Source organism: Penicillium bovifimosum, assembly GCF_028826915.1.
Source record: "Penicillium bovifimosum strain IBT 22155 chromosome Unknown utg000007l_segment0_segment0, whole genome shotgun sequence".
Classification (NCBI taxonomy): domain Eukaryota; kingdom Fungi; phylum Ascomycota; class Eurotiomycetes; order Eurotiales; family Aspergillaceae; genus Penicillium; species Penicillium bovifimosum.
In genome coordinates, this window is record NW_026622716.1 from 1,904,996 (window position 1) to 1,926,342 (window position 21,347).

Sequence of the window (21,347 nt, forward strand, 5' to 3'; positions counted from 1 at the left end):
CTTGGCAAGTTATGCTGCTGACTCTGATTGGCCCATTTTGCCTGTTTTGGTTTAGTCGAGGCTTGTTGTCAACGCACCAATTCCCAGCACCATACATGATACCTACCTATGGAAGGTGATTGGAGGGGAAATAGGAAGGTTCGGGGTACGACAAGTATGATAGATGAAGATGATCCATTGTAGTCAGATCTACTCGGCTTGCTAGGTAATGGTTGTGTGGTCACGTGGGATATCAGGGGTGGTGAACGGTTACGGGCTAACAGTTCGCTAGTTCACCTTTTCTTTATGATTGCTCAAACAAGCGGACCATCAAGCTTCTAAATCTTCACCATGACTCCGTTGCCAGTGTCAGAGAACAATCCCTTCCAGTCCTTGATCAGGAGGCCAGTAACCATTCGGTACGTCTAGGTGCTAGTAGAATGGCAACCAAACACATCTCAAGTTTCGTACTTTCTGATTGCTAGTTCCTCATCCCTTCTTACCGAATAACTAGGCTATTATTCAATCCGAATACGAGGAGTACCGAGAAGATCGCAAAGAGCGACAAACCGACCATATTGTCTCAGGATCCTTCCATCGCTGGTCACTCGACAAGATATTGATGCAACTCAACGGCCCTAAAGAGGAATACAGATTTCTTGACCCACGCAATTGTCTTTGCATATGGGCCAGACCTTCGTCCCAGGTCCATGACCTGATAACCTTTGTTCAAGAAAAGTTGAAGGACCTCGTCCCTTGTAAGATGGCCAACCATCCCTCGAGAATCTCTTCAATTTGGCAGATCATTGCGCTAACATGAAAACAACAGCACTCTGGCTAATGCCGCCTGATTGCCTTCACATGACTGTCTTGGAAATAGCGTACGCTCAGTCCGAATGGCAAATCGAAGAATTAGTGCGGACTCTCCAGTCATCCAAGGACGTCACACCTTCAGACATTGCAGCATACCCACGCAGTCACCCCGTACGCCTCGTCAAGCCTATGCTGAGCCTTGATACTGCCGGTCTGTCTCTCACTTTTGTTCCGGCTGTAATAGAGGATGAATATGCTAGCCCCAGTGAGCATTACACATACCACCATCTTCGCCGAGATATCTTTGAACTGGTGCAGCAGGCCAAAGTCCCTCTTGGTACCCGCTACAGAGCTCGAGATCTTACCTCGGCATATGTCACTATTGCGCGATTCATTTCTCATGATGGGTTTTCAGCCAAGGTTTACGAGGGAGAGATGATCGATCACCGCCGTGTCAGGTCGTTTGTGGAGGAGATTGACTTGATAAATATGGAGTTGGAGAATAAATATTGGCCTCGTAAGGGCGAAATTAAGGAGGGGGGGTGAATGGCTTATTGGGCAGGAGGACTTGGTCATTCGGAGAGGTCGTCTCTGGTATGGTGGCGGGGAGGACGTCCCTCTACATTAGATAGTTGTCATGTATACATCAAGGCGAGGCTTTTTATTAACTTCGCAAATGATTCTTGCAATTGATAGCCCCAGCTAGGTCATCATAAATCCACGCCGGGGCAAGTCCCGCATAAGCAATTTGCTTATAATGACAAAGTGGGCCTAAGTTCTTCAACAGCACGGCCGGCTGGCCCAATGGCAAGGCGCTTGACTACGAATCAAGAGATTGCAGGTTCGATCCCTGCGTCGGTCAATATTTTTGGTTTCTTGTCTTCTTTTACTGTATCAATGGTAGGGAGGTACTTTTTTTTACACATAGAATATGAGGACCTGTGAAAATGACGCCGAAAATGACCACTTTTGGCGCCAGAAACGGCCGTCTTTCCACCCGTAACTTTGGAGGGCGAGCGGGCGCTTCACCGCCCACCGTCCAGTACCCTCACTATTTTGCACCCACCTAGCGCCGTTAGTCATCATCTTCCAGCTGTGATGTAGGCGCCGTTCAACAGTCATTCCACCTGCCACCAAAAAGACGCCGAAAATGGCTCCCTTTTGCAGTCCCTCCCAGGAGCCTTCGCTTTCCGTCTTGCCTGGCCGGGCGCCTATAAGATGCCTCTTTTCTTCCCCCTCTCATGTTCTTCCAGTTCTCTCCTCATCCCCAACCCCCACTCCCCAAGTCGACTTTGACAACCTTGTTGCCCGTGTTTCGAGATTCCAACCTTGCTCATTTATCCTGGATTTTCACTATGGCACCTGTGCTCATTCAGTCAGCTCAGGGTGATGAACACCAATACTGGACCGACCCCATTCTTTGCGAGGAAACTCGAACCAGACTGGAACATTTCCGTAGTCTTGGATGGCTACCTCCAAACTTCAAACCGAGGACTTTACTAGGTATTGCCGTCATCGAACGCTACTGGCGAAAGTAAGTGGGGAAATTCTCAGAACAAGGCATCGTGTGTAGGAAATAACTCATGAGTATAGGTTTTGCATTCAGTCGAACGAGGACTACGTGGACCACCTTCTTCTGGAGGATCATGCGATCTACATGAACTTTTTCGACTGGATGTTCAAAACATCGCGAGAGAAAAAGCTGCAGCCTTATGATGAGTACTGGCGCCGACTTTGTCAGTATTTCGAGCTGTTTGCCCGTCGCCGTGTCAACGAAGACGCTCATAAACAGATGCGACGAGTACGAGGATTCCTTCTATGCTAGGGGAGATTAGACTAATGTCGACCCAGGAAAGCAGCTCTACGTACTTCGGACCATGAACGGCAATCCAGTTTCTACTATCGAAAACGTCAAGGGTCTACTTGACGAGATCGAAAAGCTCGGACAGCAGTTCCTCCGCAAGACCAAGTACAGGTTTATGAGTTCCGAATCATCGTCAAACCGCCTGCAGAGCTTGGAGTTGAAGCTCGACAGTGGGCTCCGCGCCATTTTCGGCGACAAGGACTACATCGCCGTTATCTACGGCTCCTCCGCGCTCCGCAATAACGCTCTCCTGTCCGACATTGACCTCATGGTCTTTGCACGCGACGCCGACCCCGCACTGTGCAAGGCTCTGGAGGCCATGTTCCGATCCACTATGGGCGAGGAGGGCATCCTCATCGACGCCGAGGTCCCATTCGAGCGGAAGCTTCTAGTTCCCATCCAGCTTGCAGCCAAGGCGGCTAGATCCGGCCCTCCACTGGACGAGGCTGGCCACGTCCTGAGCATCCGTCAGACGGCCGAGTACCTCGCGTCTGACGAGATGCTGAAGCGGCTAGTCTTCAACGTGCTAACAACGCCGAACAAGGTCTTTTCGGCGAGCGGGGGCAGCACTCATGACTTTAAACAGCTAGAGCAGGATGCGGCCGACAATCTGGTGGACTTAATCCGCCGCGTTAACCCAGGCAAGGTGAACACAGCTGAGGACTTTGTCAGGTTTGCGATCTCGGATGGCCCTCGCAGTGGGGAGGAGTATCTTGGCTACAAACCCCGTGACAATGTGGTTGAGAAGCTCCGTCAGATCTTCAAGGATGCCATCGAAAGCCATGGCCTGGCTGCACTACGTAGTTAGTTAATGTAATCGGTAGGGGAGCGCCGCACCCCAAAACACCATAGTCAGGGGAGATTTTACAATTCGATATCTCAACAACGATGCCTTAATATAATATTTTATGATGTACTAGCACTATTTAGATCATATCTAGCTCATTTACGATGTTTGAAAGAGTTAGGATGTTTTGTGGTTCAGATATATATAATAGTTGCCTGAAGCGCTGTATTTTACGTTAGTTAACTAATGGCGCAGGTTGGGTGCACTTTGGCGTGCCAGGTCGGTACTAGCAGACCGAGCGGAAGAACCAGAGGAATTCGGTCGGCCCTAGAAGAACTTGTAGCCGGAAAGAATAGAACGAAGCAAACGAAAACAGTATATTCAGTCTCCATACTAATAATCAAATAAAATTAACTTGTGGTTGTTGGAATACCGAGTTGTAAAAATATCGCATTTACTATGGTGTTTTGGGGTGGCCCGGACGGCCGTGTGGCCCGGTCGGCCGTGAACTACGTTACCTCGTTTGGGATGAGTCATTGCGACGCTTGCGTCGCGTTACTTACGGCCAAAACGACGGCGGAGATAATTCGGCTTGAATTCTATCCATCCGATTGGTTGTTCGGCTGAGAATCCTTTCCCTCTGATTGGTTGTCCTTCGACCTACGGATTTTGCCTCTCCGGTGACTTTCCGCCTGCCTTTCACGGGATAGGGCTAGGCGAAGCTGAGCGCAGTTAATTCCCAAGACAATCGGGCGCCGGGAGACCTCGTACCTCAAGGGACTTCCACCCTCGGCGGTGCCACCTTTGTTCCGCTTCAACACCCGAACATAAGTGCTTCCAAATTCTGCCTCTAAGGCGTCCAAGAAGACCACCATGGCAATGCCACAGCAACGTGACTACTTAGTCGTCGGTAACAATGTGGATGCCATCCCGACTTTGTCCAGCCTCAACGTACCACCACCACCGGCAGGATAGTCGTCCTGAATGGCTTCCCGGGCACAGGCAAGCTCACTATTCTAAAGCAAGCCAAAAAGCTCTTGCCCGCCGACACGACCATCCTCTTGGACAACCACCTGCTCATTGACCCCGTAATGGCAGTCATACCCGACCGAAGCGATGAACACCACGAGCTGCGCCGCAAGTTACGGGCGCCCATCTTTAAGAAGCTAGGAGAATGCGCACAAGAGGGCTACGTCATCTTCATGACGGCATGCCTGGCCGAAGATGACGTGAGGGATACCGCCGTCCTCAAGGAGCACCTCGACATGGTGCGCGGGACCGACGTACCCATCATTTGGGTGAATGTACACTGTGACCAGACAGCCCTGGAGCGTCGCCTTAGGAGCCCCGAGCGCTGCCAAGGGGCCAAGACGAAGCTGACGGAGGTGCGCGTACTCCAGGACCTGCTGCGTGAGCACCGCCTCATTGAGCCGAGTAAGAGCGCCGACGGATCGACGAAGCTAGTAGTAGAAACCTTGGATGTGAGCGGGCCGGTGGAACTCTCTGTCAGCCGTTTGATGAGCGCGATCGGTTTTTAACCCAGTATGGTGTCAGCATAAAGCTGTGTATATCAGCCAACCAAAGCGTCTAATGTTTTTATTTTTATTTTTCCTTTTTAGGGTAAGGAGGGAAGGCAGATTCGACTCACCATTCCCGACCACGGAAAACTTGAGAGCAAGACCTCTCAGACGGAGTCGAGCTTCGGGGGAAACTGGAGGCATGCAGACGGGCAGACGGCTACATGCGTGATCAAGGCCTCTTCATACCCACCTACCCCACGGTCATTGGCTTCGACATCTCGGGGCTAGTCCTCAAGGTCGGCGACAACATCCCCGTCGGTGCTACCGATGAAGGTCCGGGCCCTTTTTTCCGACCGGGGATTACCCGCGTCGCCGCCTACGCCACCTCCGTCTGGAAGTCCTGCGACCCTGACTACGGCGCCTTTTAGGAGCGGTGTCTCGTCCCCTGGCAGCACGCCCTGCCTCTTCCGGATGAGGGTATTTCTTGGAACCAAGCGGCAACCTTGTTCGTCGCCGTTGAGATACCCCTTAACGCGTGGGATGTTACGGGGATTTCACGGGTGGGAGAGGCCACTGCTTCTTCCTCCGTCTCCGCTGCCCCAGTCGGCGCCGATACCAGCGGAGGAACTCAGGAATATAAGAAACAAAAGAGAGACGCCCTATTAATCTGGGGCGCTTCCTCTAGCGTGGGCACGATAGGCGTGCAAAGCGCCCGGCTGCTGCGGGAAGATCGCGACTCTTCTTTTGCCGCCATGTACGCCACGGCCGGTGCGGCGAATTAGAAGTATGTAGGCTCCCTAGGCGCGGATCGCGTCTTCGATTACAAAGAGCAGTAGGCTGTGAATGCGATGATGATGACGATGATGATGATGATGATGATGATGATGATTCTATTTCTAGTCTGATATAGCAATCCTATTGTTGCGGCGCTATGCAGACCCAGATCAGCTGAAGTACATGCGGTACGTCCTCTGCATGAGGGACCATAGAAATCACAATTCCGTCTCATGTGCCACAAGCTGGTTTTCTCGGCCGATGTATAGGCACATGACCCTAGTAGTAGGAAAAGTCACAAAAACCCCTAGGAATTCTACCATGCTCGGTATAGAGACAGCGGGAGGGAGGGGTGTGTATGAGAACCATGCTCCACGACCCCCCTATCTCTCCCCCGGCACTAGGCTTGTATCCAGCTTACTCCTCCTCCGCCGTGGTCCCCTTCTCACTCCCAGCCAGCGAGAGATAAAGGGATGGTGGCCGCGGGGTTCGAACCCGCTATACCTTGTTATAGGCGTGGGTAGGGCCCCTACTACCAGACGCCTCTTTGGTACACACCAATCGGCGGCCAGAGAGGACGGCCTACAAGATCGATTCCAGCACAGCAGGTGGCGCTCCGCCGCCGTTTGGGTCAGGGAACAAACCAGATGCGGGACTACGCGTCTAGCTGTTTATCTCTAGGCCTGTTTACTCACCTAACCGGCCCTTTCATAAATTACCATTTATTACAGACCCTCGCATAGCGAGGGTCCGCCACCCAAACGATAAAGACACCCATACAATAAATTTATCGACCCATCTAAGAGGCTAAGAGCGTACGGTCTGGGGCACTGCATGGCCCACTGCACGTCCATTGCCGCCTTTCTATTCGTTGCTCAATTTTTTCTCGCGTTATCATTGGTCAGCTCACAGCTGTAAATTGCACGTCCGCTTTGGGTTTAGCCTCTGAAATTGCATCTCAAATGCGCTGCCTTTGTTTACACTCAACGTCCTGCGATTAGATTACTGACTATGGTTCTACTGAATCAGCCTTCAAGCCGCCGAGCGAAGCGAGGGTAAACGGCTTGTACTGTAGTATTATTTGACAGGTTAGTGAGGCCCGGGGGGCCCGAACCGGCCTCCTATTGCACTCTACCCCTGTGGCCCCTGCCCGTCCCCGCACTCTCCCTGCCCCTTCCGGCATAGCGCCCGCGTCCCTCGCCCTGTTCTGGTTTACCGCCCTCCGGTCGTCTGCCATCCATCTACAGTCTACACAGTACATAGGTAAAGACCCCTCGCAATCTCCTCCTCTTCGTCGATGCACTTTTCTCTTCTCTTTTCCCCTTCTTCCCCAATCCCCCCAACCCCAGGATACACTATCAACCCCTGAATAAATATCAGTTGTATTGAACTCATATATTTCTTGATGAAAGTCCAGCCCGGCTGCTCTTCATAGCCATCTTGTAACACGCATATTATTTGACCACGCTACTTGCAAACAGGCGGCGGGAACACAAATATCAGACTTTCCCGAAGGCACGAGACCAGATCCATAAAAGCAAGACCAGAAACGTTGATAGAAACATTGATGGAAACATGCACCGGGGATGTGTTACACCAGCGAATATCAAGCTGAAAGCAATAATGAGCCAGTCCTGATTCTCCGTCCTCCAAACGCTGGGCACCATCCGCCAAAAGAATGGCAAAGAGGGAAATAGTATTCGGAGAATCACTATGGGCCATACCCTTTTCTAGTGTCCGCTCTCAGGAAGAGCTGCTCTCCCTGTATGACTTGGCAATGTTCTCAGTGACATGATTCCTCTTCTCCAGTGATTCCTCAGCCGCATTATTCATCCTTTTCTCCTCTTCCGGGTTGGGAATTCTAATCTGCTGTGGTTCAAAAGACTTTCCCCTTTTTCTGGCAGATTCTTCCCCTTGTATTTTGAGGGACTGCGCAGAGGAGGCTGCAAGATTTAGCTGGTAAGCCGTCTGGTCACGGGCAGCTTTCTTGGGATCCGACATGCTGCTATGGCACGGATTTCCACCCAAATCTATAGCCAAGTGTGAGCAAGGGTATAATTGTACGTTTAATAGTCGGTTACTTACCGATATGAAGATATTATATGATGGTGAGAGGTAAGTCGTTGAAAGGGGTGCCTGTCTAGCAAAATGCCGTGTAGATATGTAAGAATGGTAGGTTGATTGTACCTGGCGTTGAGAATCGACAGAATAGCGGACGAGCATTGTAGTATTTATACCTCAAGACAAGAATGATAATGGTGACTTCTCACACTTGCAAGGACACGTCGTTGCCATATTAGCGGCTGGAACGGAGGACAGCCAAGGGCGAAAGCAATGCGTAAAGCAGGCGGCAATCAGAACCCCAAACCAGTGAAAGCTCCTGACTTGGCGCCGTTGGCGTCCCGGTGACACTGCCATCATATTCTGATATTCAAGGCTCGAATGACCATGGTTGACCGACTCGAACAATTCGAGTAGTATCGGTCTGCGAAAGAGGCTGCGTGCCCGCTTCAAGTATGAGCGCGTAATGGCTGGATGATAGCCCACAAAAGTCCGAGCGCCACAGATAGTAGCTAGTGAAGAGCGAGACTGCGAGAAACGCGAACCTGTCTGCGAACCAGGTACGCCACTGGGAGTAATGGGACTACTGTACTACAGGAGAGGAGAACACAGGGGTGGTCTAGAAGAGGAGAAGTGTCTGATCGTCCTATCCATGCGGTGAAGCCTTTTACCCTGGATCCTGGATCCGGGCACCTCAATCACAAATGCTGAGTAATCCATACACCGCCCATTTCACCATGATAGCGATGGCCTCATCAGTATCCTGATGATAGCGCGATTCTCCCCCTACACTACTATGTAGTTACATAGTTAACTACTCATCACCTTCATGGACCCGCCGTATGACTTGGCGCTCACATCACCCCTGAAAGTTCAGACTGTCGCAAACCTGACCATTGGATGATTGGCATATAATATTGGAATAAGCCTCCATGCCTTTACCACCCCCGGCGTGGCTGGAACAAGATGGCGCGTAGAATGTTGGCCAAGTCTACTGTTGACACAGATCAGAGTTGGAGAAATAAACCAACTAAACTTAGTGCCAGGGGAAATGACTTGTCGACAAACAGCGCGTGTCCACACTCCACCCGCCCGCAACTCAAGGGTTTCTCAAATTTCCATTGGCGAATGTATTAGTCATGTGATTGTTTGCCAAGTGACCCATAACTATTCTTGTTCTCCTTTTCTGCCGCTCTTCTCTCTCCCCAAATACATCACGGACGTCAGTACCATACGAATTGATCGTTCCTCTTTTTGACTTGATTTCCTTCGTACTATTCCATCTCTTTATAACACAAATATGCAAACCCGAATGTGTCCTGATGATGTGGCCTGGGAACAAGCTGAGGAAATATCTGACAATTGGCTGGCTCAATTTCTCGAACATGACGTCTTGAGACCGATCGGAAATTTCATACTTGAACACAACGGAGGCCGTGGGACCGATTTCGAAATACTCAGAAAAGGTTCTTATAACATCTCGTTGCGATTGAAGGATGAACGTTCACATGAAGCCACCGTTATCCGGTTGTCGCAGCCCGGCGCCGTCTTATTCCCTGAGGAGAAAGTCGTGAATGAGGTTGCTATGATGCGATTTCTCATTGACAAGACATCAATACCCATTCCATTTATCCACCACTCGGGAACAAAGAAGGAGAGCCCCCTCGAACTGAGTCCATTTATTATGATGGATTATATCGAACATGAAACGAAAATGTACGACGCTCTCAATGTCCCAGGATGCCCGACAGACGAACGCGGGATCCTGGACCCGGCTATCGACCAAGGTAGACTTGAAATGCTATACGGGCAGCTGGCGGGTATCCTGCTTCAGCTTTCGACCCCCTCTTTGCCTCGGATAGGATCTCTTATCCAGATCGATGACTTCACCTGGGAAGTAACACGCCGGCCGTTGTCCATGAACATGAATGAACTTGTCCGATTGGGAAGCTTGCCGCGATCGAAACTGCCTGATCTACATACTACATTCACTACGACTTCTTCGTATCTCGAAGCTCTCGCGGACCTCAATATTGAGCATCTCGTCCACCAAAGAAACGATTCTGTGGAGTCCGCAGATGACTGTCGGCGAAAATTTGTGGCAAGGCGGCTTTTCCGCAAGCTTGCCAGGGACAAGCGACTCACCAATCCCTTGCTCGAGGAAGGGCCCTTCAAACTATGGTGTGATGATCTGCGCCCAGCTAATGTGCTGCTGCATGATAATTTGAAAATTGCCGGCGTGGTAGACTGGGAATTCACATACGCAGCACCCGCTGAATTTTCCTATGCGCCGCCTTGGTGGTTGCTCATTGAGAAGCCTGAGTACTGGTCAGCAGGCCTTGAGGACTGGACCAGAACGTTTGATTATCGCCTAAAGACATTCCTTAAGGTCATGAAGGATCATGAAGAGAGTGCGATCCAACAAGGTCGGCTGAAGGATGACCAACGGCTCTCGGACCGTATGTATCAGAGCTGGGAGAGTGGGGATTTCTGGATTGTTTATGCAGTATTGCATAGTTTTGCCTTTGATGTAATCTACTGGCAGAAGATCGACCCACGCTTTTTCGGGCCTACTGAGAACCCCGAGGGGGCATGGAAAGAGAGACTCGACCTGCTGGATGATCAGGAAAGGGACGAGATGGAACAATTGGTGGTTCGAAAGCTGAAAGAGATGACAACAAGGGATCTTGCGTGGGACCCAGATGAATATACATTGGCTTTCCACCGGCAATTGAAGGAACGAAAAGAAAAGCCACGTGAAGGAAAGACGACTGGAGCGGATGGAGTCCACGATATTGACAACAGATCAGAAGGCTGTACTGGAGGACCTGACTAAGTTCATCATCGGTCGGGCGCGCAGCACCATCCATCGTCGAGGACTCGAGGACCCATTGATTGAATTTGAATGCTGCGTGAGGGTTCACCAAATAACTGTGCGGGTGCCCGATAATGGTCACCGGGAAATCCTTTGTCGATTGATGGTTGGCAGATTCCTGAATTCCCTCGGCCTTCTCTGGTGTTGGGATCGTTACGAATGTCGCCTATTTATTGTTAAATTGAGGCAAGCAACAATTTAGCAAATGTAATCTTGCTCTATTCGATATGTAAGGATGTGGCTCGCAAGTGACCAACTAAACCAAATATATATGTCTATCTGAGGAAACTATCTGGATATGGAGGTTTTCGTCCATTTGTCTTGTCCGGAACATACTAGTGCCGTTCCGCACACAGGACCAAGTCCGATCACGTGGCTTGTCTTGGCAAAGAGCTCCTGCAATTGACCGAATGGCGGTTGCTAGAGCCTTGGGAAAACATAGGCTTGGCATCGCCGCCTGATTCAACCAGGAATTTCTGGCTGAATTCAACATTTATTACACAGTACAGTTCTACCGCAAAAGTTTCCGTGGACCCGCCCCACCGAGAATATATATATTTGAACCCATGAGTTTGAAGTAAATAATTTACATCAGCCATCGCTTGTAATCACAGTAAAAATAGGATCATTCAACGGGGAATTGCTTGATTAATCTAATGATATTATTTAGAGAGTCTAATATTCAGTGTACCACCCCTGAGAGGAGATAAAAGCCTCAACCCTGTGGTTCATCGTCCTCACCAACTTGTCAAAGTAATTCTGGCCTAGCTCCTCCCACGCCCGGTCGATTAAATTGGAAAAATGCTCCTTTAATGCACAAGGGGTCCCAGCAAATGATTCCAGGTCCGGATTTAGCCTATCATTATTAGAGCTTAGCCCAGGCATGTTTGATAGGGTTCAGATCCGGCGAATACGGAGGCCACTTCATCACATCATATTCGTGCTCATCCAACCACGACTTGGGTAAACGAGCCGTATGAACCGGGGGATTATCCTACATGAATATGCGGTTGATATCATCGAAAATTTGAGTAGATATTCCTCTAAAACATCGAGATATGCGCGTGCTGAGTAGCCGTTTCGGGCGGATGCCTCATCTCGAACCATTTGGTATAATTTCGAGGAACCACCACCCCAGATCGCGCCCCGAATGATGACAGAGAGACCTTTCAACTTCTGGCATGTGATCACATGTTCATTTTTATACTTCTCGTTGACGTGGTTCAAGTGGAAGACCAAACAGTCGGGCCTCTCTTTTCCGTCCTCGACGGAACATTCATCACTCCACACATCTCGCTTCCACTCATCCCACGTCCGATTCCAGTGGGCCAAAGCCCATTCTAGACGTAGTGCGGCCACTTCCGGAGTCAGGAAGGGCTTTCTTTTAGCATTTCAATGGTCATAGCCCGAGGAATTCACTAGACGAAAAAGGGTGTCGTCCTAAGCCATTAAACCGCTTTGTTCGCGAATTTCTCAGTACACGATAAAGGGATCGCGCGTAATTAAGCGCAGGTTCAAGCGTTTGCCACCCTCAGAGAGAATAGGGGGTCTCCCAGATCGAGGGCAGCTCTTCCCATCTGCTCGGGCGCGTTCTTGTGCAAGGGTATATTGGATGGTTGAAGGGGATAAACTATAGTGTCGCGCAATAGTGGCTGTGGGAGTCCCAACTTCAGCTTGGCCAATAAATTTACCGCATATGTATGAAGATAACTCACTTCCCTTTACCTTGTTTAAAATAATAGGACGTAAGGGCGTTCTGGGAACTATGGTAGGTGTTTGAAGAAGGTGAGTTGGTTGGCACGCGTTCTAAAAACGCGGGTGTGGGGCCGCATCCACGGAAACTTTTGCGGAGGGACTGTACATACCAATCAGCTGGCGTTGCAGCAATTTTCTTCATGTATTCTGCATTTTTCTGAGCCGAACCTACTGATAACAAAACCAGTCATATATCTGTAAAATTGGGCGAGAAATATGTCCTTTTAATGAGGATGCTTAATATGTTACCTGAACGATAGTAGTCAACTCCCATGGCTGCGATGGGTCGGACGGGAGAGATCTAGTTCTCTGATAGTGAGCGGGCCAGCCCCATAGTCAACGACTCAACGTCATCGATGGTGTTTAGAAAGGTCACCTCCGTGTTGAATGCGTCTGCCCTCCTGAGTGATGCATACACAGTTGGTAAGCGTCGGGGTTTATTTTTCCGTCTTAAGGCTTAAGCGTCGTCCCTCGGACTCCCTCTCTAGACCTTGCCGTTGAACCAATATCTCACATCAAGATTTCGACATGCTCTCAAACTCCAATTTCTGGAGAAGCGGACATGATGCCGAAGAATTACCTTCGCCGACCACCGTCGTCCCATTCGCTGGGCGCATTGGTGCCAATCAAGAGTCCTCAGTGGACAAAACCAACAGTGCGCATATAGAATTGTTGCAGCAGTCTCCTGACGCTGCTCCCTGGATCCCGTTAAAGGATGCGCTATCTCTGCGACATTTTCTGCATGTAGCGCTATGGAAGGCTGCTGTTGTCGAAGCTATAGGTCTGTGAACTCTACCTAAATGTTTAAGTGAAAGTAATATTCACAGCACTAGGAACATGTTTGTTGGTATATTTGACCTGCTTTATAGCTGTGGGCCTTGGTGAAACGGTGAAGTAAGATTCTCGGTCTCTCCCTCCGTGGCTGAGATTAATATGATAACACTGCGAAGCATCCTTGCGACCGGTGCCCTTGTACCCAACCTACTTAGTGGCCTTACGGCGATCCTGGTTCTTCCTTTATTCATCTTCGCTGCCGGTCCAGTTTCCGGCGCGCATCTTAACCCTACCATCACCATCGCCACATTCTTCGGGCGATTAGCGACCTTGCCACGATGCATTCTGTACGTTGGTTTTCAAGTTTTCGGAGGGGCTATTGCAGGTTTGCTGTTAAGAGCGAGCCTCGACACCAGATCTGTATGTCACTCCTTTAGGCCGCCTAGACCTCATACTGACGTTCATATCAAGTTCATCGTGCCAGGTTGCTATATTGATACTACCAAAGTCTCAGCGGGCAGCGCATTTGCCATAGAATTCACTACAGATCTCGCTTTGATCTTTCTTTCATTCGGTGTCGGTCTTGATCCTCGACAGCGCTCTGATTTGGGCCAGCCTTAGGGCCTATCTTTGTTGGCATTGTTTTAGGAATGTGTACCTTTGTGACGGGGTTCAGCCGTCCTGGGTACACTGGGTTTTGTAAGTTTCTAAGTCAACCCTACAATGCTTGTAAGTCTAACAAGTTACAAGCGGGAAACCCGGCACGGTGCTTCGGGGCAATGGTTGGATCGCATTTTGCTTCTTATCATTGGATCCATTGGATAGCACCGTTGTGTGCATCTATCATCCATGGGATGCTATATTATCTTATTCCACCTTACTCTCGGAAGAGTACCCCATATGTGAGTGAAGGAAGACCTTGAGTCATGGAACATTTGACCGAAGCCGTGGTTATGATGTCTTGATACCAACTTGCTCTTGTCAACAATCATCAAGATGATTAGCTGTGAACATAACTGGGTTTATCTGACTATTTGAGTGCACAAAAGCACTCAGCAGCGGTTCTCTGAAGTGATGCCGGCCAACCAATTCTGTGCTGATAAGTCCTATTACCAAATAACATCCTTCAAACATAAAGCCCCAGGATTCTTTGCTGCACTGCATCATGTACTTGGAATTCCTCGATACTCTTGAGATCATGGAATTGTCATATGTTTTGATAGGTGAGCAATCTGCCCCAGGATTTGTTCTGAATTGTACATGACAGGATCTCGGCGCTCACTTCCCCAAAAATCCCTACTCCAGTCAAATCTCATAATTACATCCCAGCAACCAAGCGGCATGCCGTGAATAGAGTCAGTAGAGCTCGTCCTACTCTATATAAGGTGGGAAAGTGGGCTGGTGTTCAAGAAACTCGATAGTACCTATCCGACGGGGCCACAGCTTAAATTAGGCGACAGACCTTCGGCCAAGAATGATCGAGACTTACGGGGTGTGGTCCACATAGGCTTGGTGATTGCAGTGTAAGGCTCATAATAGGGTCGGTTCATTTGTACCTGTAGATCGTTATATATTCCGTTCATTTTGTGAAACTTGGCGTGGTCAGAAAGGGGCAGTAACTCACTGTCATGAACCAATCCTTACTCCCCTTCCATGTCTCAACCCAGCAAAATTCACCCTTTGTGGACGTAACACCAAATACTTCGAAACGTTCACACTCTGGCTCTTTGATGCAATGTTCAAAACATTCATGAAATCTACTTAGTGAAGAGCCCAGGAAAGAACCCGTCATTATTCAGCATCTCGTAATAGGTACATAGGTCCCGCGTATCCTAGTCGTCTAGTTACGAGTCAACTTCCCATCGTTAAAAAAATTTATGGTTGAGAGTCGACAACTTTGTTCTGGATCTTTGGGCTTTAGAAAGCCCTAAGCCTATATGACAAAAATGACTAATGTTATACTTCATGTTTTGCCTTTCTTTTCTTTACATTCAGGTAACTAGATCGCTGATTCAGGGTTATATAATGAGCGCCAAGACCGTATTTATGTGGGGCTCTATTGGGAGCCTCATGGCCCCCCACTAATGAGCCGTGGGCTGGGAGCCTGGGCCGCGCCCTAGGGTTTGGTGCGGCCCCATAGGCTATAGCCCACTGCTGTTGGACTTTGAGAAGTCCGGCCCATTGCGGATGTGACATGTCTAGACCGGTGAATTGTGATACGTACTACTGATATCATAAACTGAACGTAGCCAACTACATAAGAGCAGCCAAGAAACACATGAAACATCCCTAGCTCGCATACTTTGACTCCGCCTAAAGTCATCCGGAAACTTTTATCATGCCTACAACTCTCATAACTGGATCTTCTGGCTTTTGTTGAATCAACCGTGTTGGCCCAGTTGCTCCAACATGGACACCGTGTTATTGCAACTGTTCGCTCCACACGTTCCGCCGATGGGATGTTGTCGGCTCATCCCGAATGGAAGGACGTCCTGATATTTTCGGTCGTGCCCGACTTCACAAATCCTGGGGCTTTTGATGCCGTCTTCAAGGAATACCCTGAAATTGACTATGTGATACACGTGGCCGCACCTTTACTCGATGATCCTGGAAACACTGACTTTGTCGAACACTTTGAGAAGCCATCCGTCCTTGGGAATTCGGGTCTGCTAACATCGGCACATACACATGGAAAGAATGTCAAAGCTATTGCCGTAACAGGGAGTCTCAACGCCATTACAACGGGTGCGGCGGAAGACATCAGCAGCCGTGTTCTTGGGAATGATCAATGGCTACCCCTGGATCGGGAGGATGCTATCAAGCTTCAAAATAGCTTTGTGTGTCTACTCCTGTTCTGCTGTTGCTGACTGATTATAAAGATTGCTAATTACTCGGAATGGTTCTAGATTTCTTACTGTGTCGGGAAAAAAGTTGCTGAAAAGACAATTTGGAAGTTCGTCGAAGAAACAAAGCCCTCGTTTACTGTGACAAATTTTATGCCGTTTCTCATCTTCGGACCAATGGTTCAAAAGGTGTCCAGTCTTAACAAGCTCAATTTCAGCACCAACCAAATCTACTCCATCATGAACAGCGCAAAGGACAATGGCAAAGTCCCTGCAACAGCCTTCCCAGGATCTGTAAGTACCCATCAATATGAAGCAATCTGAGGAAACACAGGATATTGAGTATTTGCCTACTAGATTGATGTCCGTGACCTTGCTGAAATGCATATTGCGGCACTCACAAACCCAGCTGCTGCCAATAAGCACTTTGTTGTTGGACAACCAATGTCTTTCGACGAGATAGCTGACAACCTTCGCAAAATTCCTGAATTGGAGGACCGCGTGGGAGAAAACAGTGGGATTGTCGGCCCAGTGCCACGATTTGGCGTTGATGAAGCCATTGAAGTATTCGGAGACTTGGGTCGAGGGAGGCCCAAGGGAGAGACATTCACAGATACAGCGAAGCAACTTCTTGAGCTTGAACGGGCTATGAAAAAGTGACAGCGGAGCACTGTATGAATTGCTTTGCGAATGGAAATTGTAAACGGCGGACCTGTGAATTACTATATCCGGTTAGTTTTGCCTCTTCTGGTTTAGGGCCCCAGCATGTAGTTCCCACCATGCCCGCAGTAACCCCAAGACAAGATTGTTATCTGAAGCATCTCCGATCTTGATCGCCCCACCAGCAGATGAGATGTCAACAACAACCGCAACAGTAGGAGGCGAGGTTTGGAAGACAACTTCAACCGTTGGGCCGTGGATAAGTTTGCAACTATCGTGACCGACTTATAGACGTTAATTATTGACCAGAACCAGCTGTATGTCGCCGGCGGGGAACTCTTGCGCCAGCCTCCGCTTTCACTTTTTATCATTACCGACAAATGCACGCTTAGAGTTCCGGTTGTTGAAGGGGCACTCCCACGATGCACATTTGAGCCTGAAATATCCTCCAACATCGCACCTGCGAAGAGCACAGATGGTACACGGGTCTGAAAGCAAGTCTGCTGGGCCACATCTCAAGATGCAGACTCTGTGAATAACAGCAACACTCGAGAAAAATCGAGGAATATCTCATGTCCAACCAGTCACCCTGGAGCTGTTGCAGCTGTACTAACGCCCTCTATTAATCGATGCCAGCGATGCTACACCAGCCTCTCAGATCGAGAGAATGTGATTCGGTCAAAGTCATTGCTTGGGGAGCATTATTGTTGCACCTTGTATGGCGGGGGTTCCATTAGGCCAGAGGATAAACATGATACTACTGTTGATTGTTTAACCAAGGGTCTGTTAAAAGTTCCCGAGCGCTCTGTCTCTCATCTGGGTCCCATTGAAGCATCTTCCTAACGAACTGCGTAAACATTTGCTTGTTCAATCCCTCCAGATACTCTTCGGAGTCCTCCAGTGAGATACGTGGGATTACTTCGGAGGCTTTCCATTGGCCTAGTTGTGAAGTTAGTTGGGAGAATGAACTCAAACATTAAAGAATCGGGTAATGAAGCCACCTGAGATGTCCCAGTAATTTTGACTGAGCGATGATTTGCGCAGAAATTCAGCAGGCGGAGGGCCGAGGATTGCTATCATTTCGGCGAGGAGTTGGGCATCAGAATGACGACCATCTGGTCCCCTACCATCAAATAGATGGTGATCCTCGAAGAGATCCCAGATCTGAATCTCTGCGTTAGCCCACGTAACAAATGGATACATCGGTAAAAGTTGTGTTTCGTAGCATACCAGCACTCCAACGTTCCATATATCAACTTTTGCTGTCCAACTCATTCCGAGAATCACTTCGGGAGCACGGTAGATGTCGGGCTGTACCAATCCACTGTTACCTCCCCGATGCGAGCTTCTCCAAAGTCTGAAAGCAGTGGCATCCCAAAACCACTCCATCCCTTCTTACGACGAAACGGCCGAAACAAATAGATAGTATAGTCGTCTTTGACCTTCCGAGGGCTCGGGTCAGCAGCCTCGCTGGCATCCCATTCACGGAAAATTGAGTCGTCCTTTGCACCGATAATAATATTCTTTGCTTGGACGTCTAGAAAGTCATATTAGCATTGATCAAGAGTGGGCTTGTTATTGTTCCGAGAGCAAGCTGTTCTCCCTGTGGATGGGATGGTTGATCCTGAAGATTACGATCTGGCCCGTGAGAATAGTCGCAAGTTCAAAGATACCTTCATTGGGCTGGCGAAGGATGAAGAAGAAAAGGAGCTGTTCAGGAATCTATGGCCATCCTAAGAGTCCGGGAATATCTGAGATTCGATGAAGGTGTAATCTTATAAGGTGTTCAGATAAATTCGGCTAAAATATCCTATTTCGAGGCAAATTCTTCTCTTGCGCGGGTTTGCCGCAATAAGATGGATCAAGCCGATTCTCCTGGCATGTCGCTGGCTCAACTCCGCTCCGCCTTGGCTGCCCGTCATCCTCTTAGGCTCTTATACTCGCAGTATGGTCGTATGTATTTGAAAGAGCTATGAGATGAGGAAACTTATAAAGCTGCGGAGCAGGAGATATCAGACTATCAAGGAATAGGGCATCCACGATACGTGTCATGCGTTGTGTATTACACAAGCAATTACAAGATAAAAATCAAAATGATTTTGTGTGAATATGGGTTTTCTTTATGTTGGCTATTTGGTAAATCTTTACAGCAGACAGTTTCCTGGTCTAGCGGTTATGATTTTCCGTTAACAAATGCGATCAGCATGTGTTCCGGAAAGGTTCTGGGTTCGATTCCCAGGGAAACTATTTTTTTTGTTTTTTGTCAAATCCTCCTGGAAGACAGAATCAGATAGAAATGCGAACTGACATTCTGTTTCGTCGATTTGAGTTCGATATTCTATCTACCATGGCCATCGAAACCCAGCGGCACTACTGAAACGCTTACATCGATGCTCGGAAACGTATGTTCTTTTCGTCAAATTCGAAGAGATTCCAATATTGATTAAATATGGGCAGTCCTAAGGACAGAAAAGCAACGCTATTAAATCGATATGTCTAAGCCCCAAAGTGAGGAGCGTTAAGGACCAGCCCCATCAGACATCCACCAATCGTACCAGCGATAGGAATAGTCATAATCCAAGCAAGCATCAAAAGCCCAACACGCTGGAAGTTGACGGCCTTGAAAGTTCCATTGCAGAGCCCGACACCGACGGTGGCACCGGTGATGCACATGGACGTTGAGACGGGCAGCGAGTACTGCGAGAAGACCAAAACGGTGAGGGCTGCGCCCATTTCCATGGAGGAGCCACGGGAAGGAGAATGGTAGGTGATTTTGTTACCCATAACTATAGCATATAATTAGTAAACTGAATGGAAATGGCAAATGGTAAGGAAACGTGAGAGTGTGCTTACCTTTCATGATATTGTATCCGTACGTGCAGAGACCAACAGAAATGCAAAGAGCCAGAACGGCGAGCTGCCACACCGGAACAGGGGCCTTAGAGGCAACTGGAGTGCCAGTGGACCAGGCCGAATAAATGGCAGCCCAGGGTCCTACCGAATTACCGATGTCGTTGGCACCGTGGGCGAAAGACGCAGTGCAAGCAGTGATGATCTGGATGAAGGAGTAGGTGTGCTCGACCTCGTTGGGGTATTTCTTGGCATGAGCATAGACACGCTTCATGCGTACACCCTCCGGTGTGCCCTCGATACCACTCTGGGCTCCGTGGATGTCGTAGTGGAAGCCGTAGAGAAGTCCGACAGTGATGACGGCGGGGAGACGCTTGGCCATCTGCTTCATATTTCGGAGCTCGTAGATCTCGCCAGGGCCCATGGGGTTGTCGCGGAGAAGGCGCATACCCCAGCCAAGGGGACCGCGGCTCTTGAGAAGCTTGGCGTTGTGTCGGGCATCAGATTCGGCCAAGAGCTCGCGGTAAGACAGCTGGTTGGCCTCGAGCTTGTCTACAGATTGCTCGTCTGAAGAGGGTGTGATGGAGGCGACACCGGTCTTGGGCTCCTTCTCGTCGAGCCTGTTGTTGAGCTCGGGCTCGGAGTCCTCCTGGATCACTGCATAGTTCGGGACCTGGGCCAGCTCGGAATCAGTGGGAACCGGGCGGTTGAAGAGAAGAGGGCCCTGGATGATCATCCACCATTTAACGCTGGGGTCCTTCTTGATCACGCGGGAGTGCAAGAAGGGAACGAAGAAGATAGCGGACAGAATGGCGACGCCACCACCGGTACCCATGGTGACAGCAGCAATGTACCAGGGAGGCCTCTTGGACAGGCCCAGGTTAGGAGAACCTTTGTACACAATGGAGAGTGTGCAAATGGTGGCAGCAACCAGGAAGAAGAAAGGAGCGCTCCAGACGGCCCATCTGATAGGATTCTTGCGTGTGTGCACCGTGAATTTGATGAGCAAGAAGATCAAGGAAGCGAAGCAACCAGAAATGACGGGGGCCATGCCCAGACCGGCGAAGATGGCACCGAGACCCTTGCCATCGTTCCAACCCCACTGGACCTGGGAAGCACCGACAGTTGCAACACCGACACCAGCGACGGCAGAGATAAGGGAGTATGTTGACGAGACATGAGCGGAGTGGCGGGTGCACCACATGACCCAGGAGGATGCAGCGGCAAGGGCACAGGTGAATGCAAGCATTTGGACACCGGCATTGCCCTGGAAGGCTGTGTTGGGGATGATGCCGTTCTTGATGGTATCGGCAGTACGAGCACCGACAGTGACTGCGCCGAGGAACTCGAAGATAGTCCCAAGGATCATCGCCTGGCGGTATGTGATGGAACGGGAGGAGACACTGGTAGCCCAGGAATTGGCGACATCGTCTACAGTCAAGAGTTAGCTGATGTCACTCGAGTACAGCATAGGCGACGTGTTACTCACTTGCACCGTTGTTGTATGCATCAAGCATGGCAAACAACGTGCCGATGGCGAAGATGTAGTCGTACTGGTGGAGAAACATCTTGGTATCTTGTATCGAGTCAATGCTCAGTACTGGACTTCCGGTTGCACTGGAAAAGAAGAACAAGAAATCTGACCAGGAGCCTGTCCTTTATGTATGCAGTCATGATTCCAGAGCTTGATCTGACCATCTACTTTCTACGCTTGATTCGGACCCATGGCGAGCACCGGTTCCCTCGAAGGTCAGCCCGATTGAGACATTCTGACCACACGTGCTGGTCCGAC

General features: G+C 49.5%; 11 protein-coding genes across 11 annotated transcripts; 7 read left to right on the top strand and 4 right to left on the bottom strand.

The window, feature by feature from the left end:
- Window positions 1-330: 330 nt before the first annotated feature.
- On the top strand, window positions 331-1,338 carry N7515_009643 (uncharacterized protein; the record flags this gene model as incomplete). The annotated part of the gene is made up of 3 exons (XM_056670387.1): window positions 331-387; window positions 494-737; window positions 809-1,338. The coding sequence occupies 3 exons, from the start codon at window positions 331-333 to the stop codon at window positions 1,336-1,338; spliced, it is 831 nt and encodes a 276-aa protein (XP_056518186.1).
- Window positions 1,339-2,789: 1,451 nt separating this feature from the next.
- On the bottom strand, window positions 2,790-3,440 carry N7515_009644 (uncharacterized protein; the record flags this gene model as incomplete). The annotated part of the gene is made up of 2 exons (XM_056670388.1): window positions 2,790-3,044; window positions 3,294-3,440. The coding sequence occupies 2 exons, from the start codon at window positions 3,438-3,440 to the stop codon at window positions 2,790-2,792; spliced, it is 402 nt and encodes a 133-aa protein (XP_056518187.1).
- An 876-nt stretch (window positions 3,441-4,316) lies between these two features.
- On the top strand, window positions 4,317-4,981 carry N7515_009645 (uncharacterized protein; the record flags this gene model as incomplete). Its single annotated transcript, XM_056670389.1, has 2 exons — window positions 4,317-4,361; window positions 4,388-4,981. The coding sequence occupies 2 exons, from the start codon at window positions 4,317-4,319 to the stop codon at window positions 4,979-4,981; spliced, it is 639 nt and encodes a 212-aa protein (XP_056518188.1).
- A 203-nt stretch (window positions 4,982-5,184) lies between these two features.
- Window positions 5,185-5,745, top strand: N7515_009646 (GroES-like protein; the record flags this gene model as incomplete). The annotated part of the gene is made up of 2 exons (XM_056670390.1): window positions 5,185-5,352; window positions 5,392-5,745. The coding sequence occupies 2 exons, from the start codon at window positions 5,185-5,187 to the stop codon at window positions 5,743-5,745; spliced, it is 522 nt and encodes a 173-aa protein (XP_056518189.1).
- Window positions 5,746-7,480: 1,735 nt separating this feature from the next.
- On the bottom strand, window positions 7,481-7,738 carry N7515_009647 (uncharacterized protein; the record flags this gene model as incomplete). The annotated part of the gene is made up of 1 exon (XM_056670391.1): window positions 7,481-7,738. The coding sequence occupies one exon, from the start codon at window positions 7,736-7,738 to the stop codon at window positions 7,481-7,483; it is 258 nt and encodes an 85-aa protein (XP_056518190.1).
- A 1,360-nt stretch (window positions 7,739-9,098) lies between these two features.
- On the top strand, window positions 9,099-10,634 carry N7515_009648 (uncharacterized protein; the record flags this gene model as incomplete). The annotated part of the gene is made up of 1 exon (XM_056670392.1): window positions 9,099-10,634. The coding sequence occupies one exon, from the start codon at window positions 9,099-9,101 to the stop codon at window positions 10,632-10,634; it is 1,536 nt and encodes a 511-aa protein (XP_056518191.1).
- A 2,322-nt stretch (window positions 10,635-12,956) lies between these two features.
- Window positions 12,957-13,823, top strand: N7515_009649 (uncharacterized protein; the record flags this gene model as incomplete). Its single annotated transcript, XM_056670393.1, has 4 exons — window positions 12,957-13,209; window positions 13,298-13,322; window positions 13,379-13,622; window positions 13,674-13,823. The coding sequence occupies 4 exons, from the start codon at window positions 12,957-12,959 to the stop codon at window positions 13,821-13,823; spliced, it is 672 nt and encodes a 223-aa protein (XP_056518192.1).
- A 29-nt stretch (window positions 13,824-13,852) lies between these two features.
- N7515_009650 (uncharacterized protein) lies at window positions 13,853-14,112 on the top strand (the record flags this gene model as incomplete). Its single annotated transcript, XM_056670394.1, has 2 exons — window positions 13,853-13,901; window positions 13,946-14,112. 2 exons carry the CDS (start codon window positions 13,853-13,855, stop codon window positions 14,110-14,112), a joined length of 216 nt encoding a protein of 71 aa, XP_056518193.1.
- A 1,549-nt stretch (window positions 14,113-15,661) lies between these two features.
- Window positions 15,662-17,197, top strand: N7515_009651 (uncharacterized protein; the record flags this gene model as incomplete). Its single annotated transcript, XM_056670395.1, has 4 exons — window positions 15,662-16,039; window positions 16,109-16,339; window positions 16,403-16,609; window positions 16,997-17,197. The coding sequence occupies 4 exons, from the start codon at window positions 15,662-15,664 to the stop codon at window positions 17,195-17,197; spliced, it is 1,017 nt and encodes a 338-aa protein (XP_056518194.1).
- A 265-nt stretch (window positions 17,198-17,462) lies between these two features.
- Window positions 17,463-18,240, bottom strand: N7515_009652 (uncharacterized protein; the record flags this gene model as incomplete). The annotated part of the gene is made up of 3 exons (XM_056670396.1): window positions 17,463-17,644; window positions 17,707-18,016; window positions 18,037-18,240. Coding segments are annotated over 3 exons (696 nt in total), but the record flags the coding sequence as incomplete, so codon positions are not given.
- A 961-nt stretch (window positions 18,241-19,201) lies between these two features.
- Window positions 19,202-21,123, bottom strand: N7515_009653 (inorganic phosphate transporter; the record flags this gene model as incomplete). Its single annotated transcript, XM_056670397.1, has 3 exons — window positions 19,202-19,491; window positions 19,559-20,986; window positions 21,045-21,123. 3 exons carry the CDS (start codon window positions 21,121-21,123, stop codon window positions 19,202-19,204), a joined length of 1,797 nt encoding a protein of 598 aa, XP_056518196.1.
- Window positions 21,124-21,347: the final 224 nt, after the last annotated feature.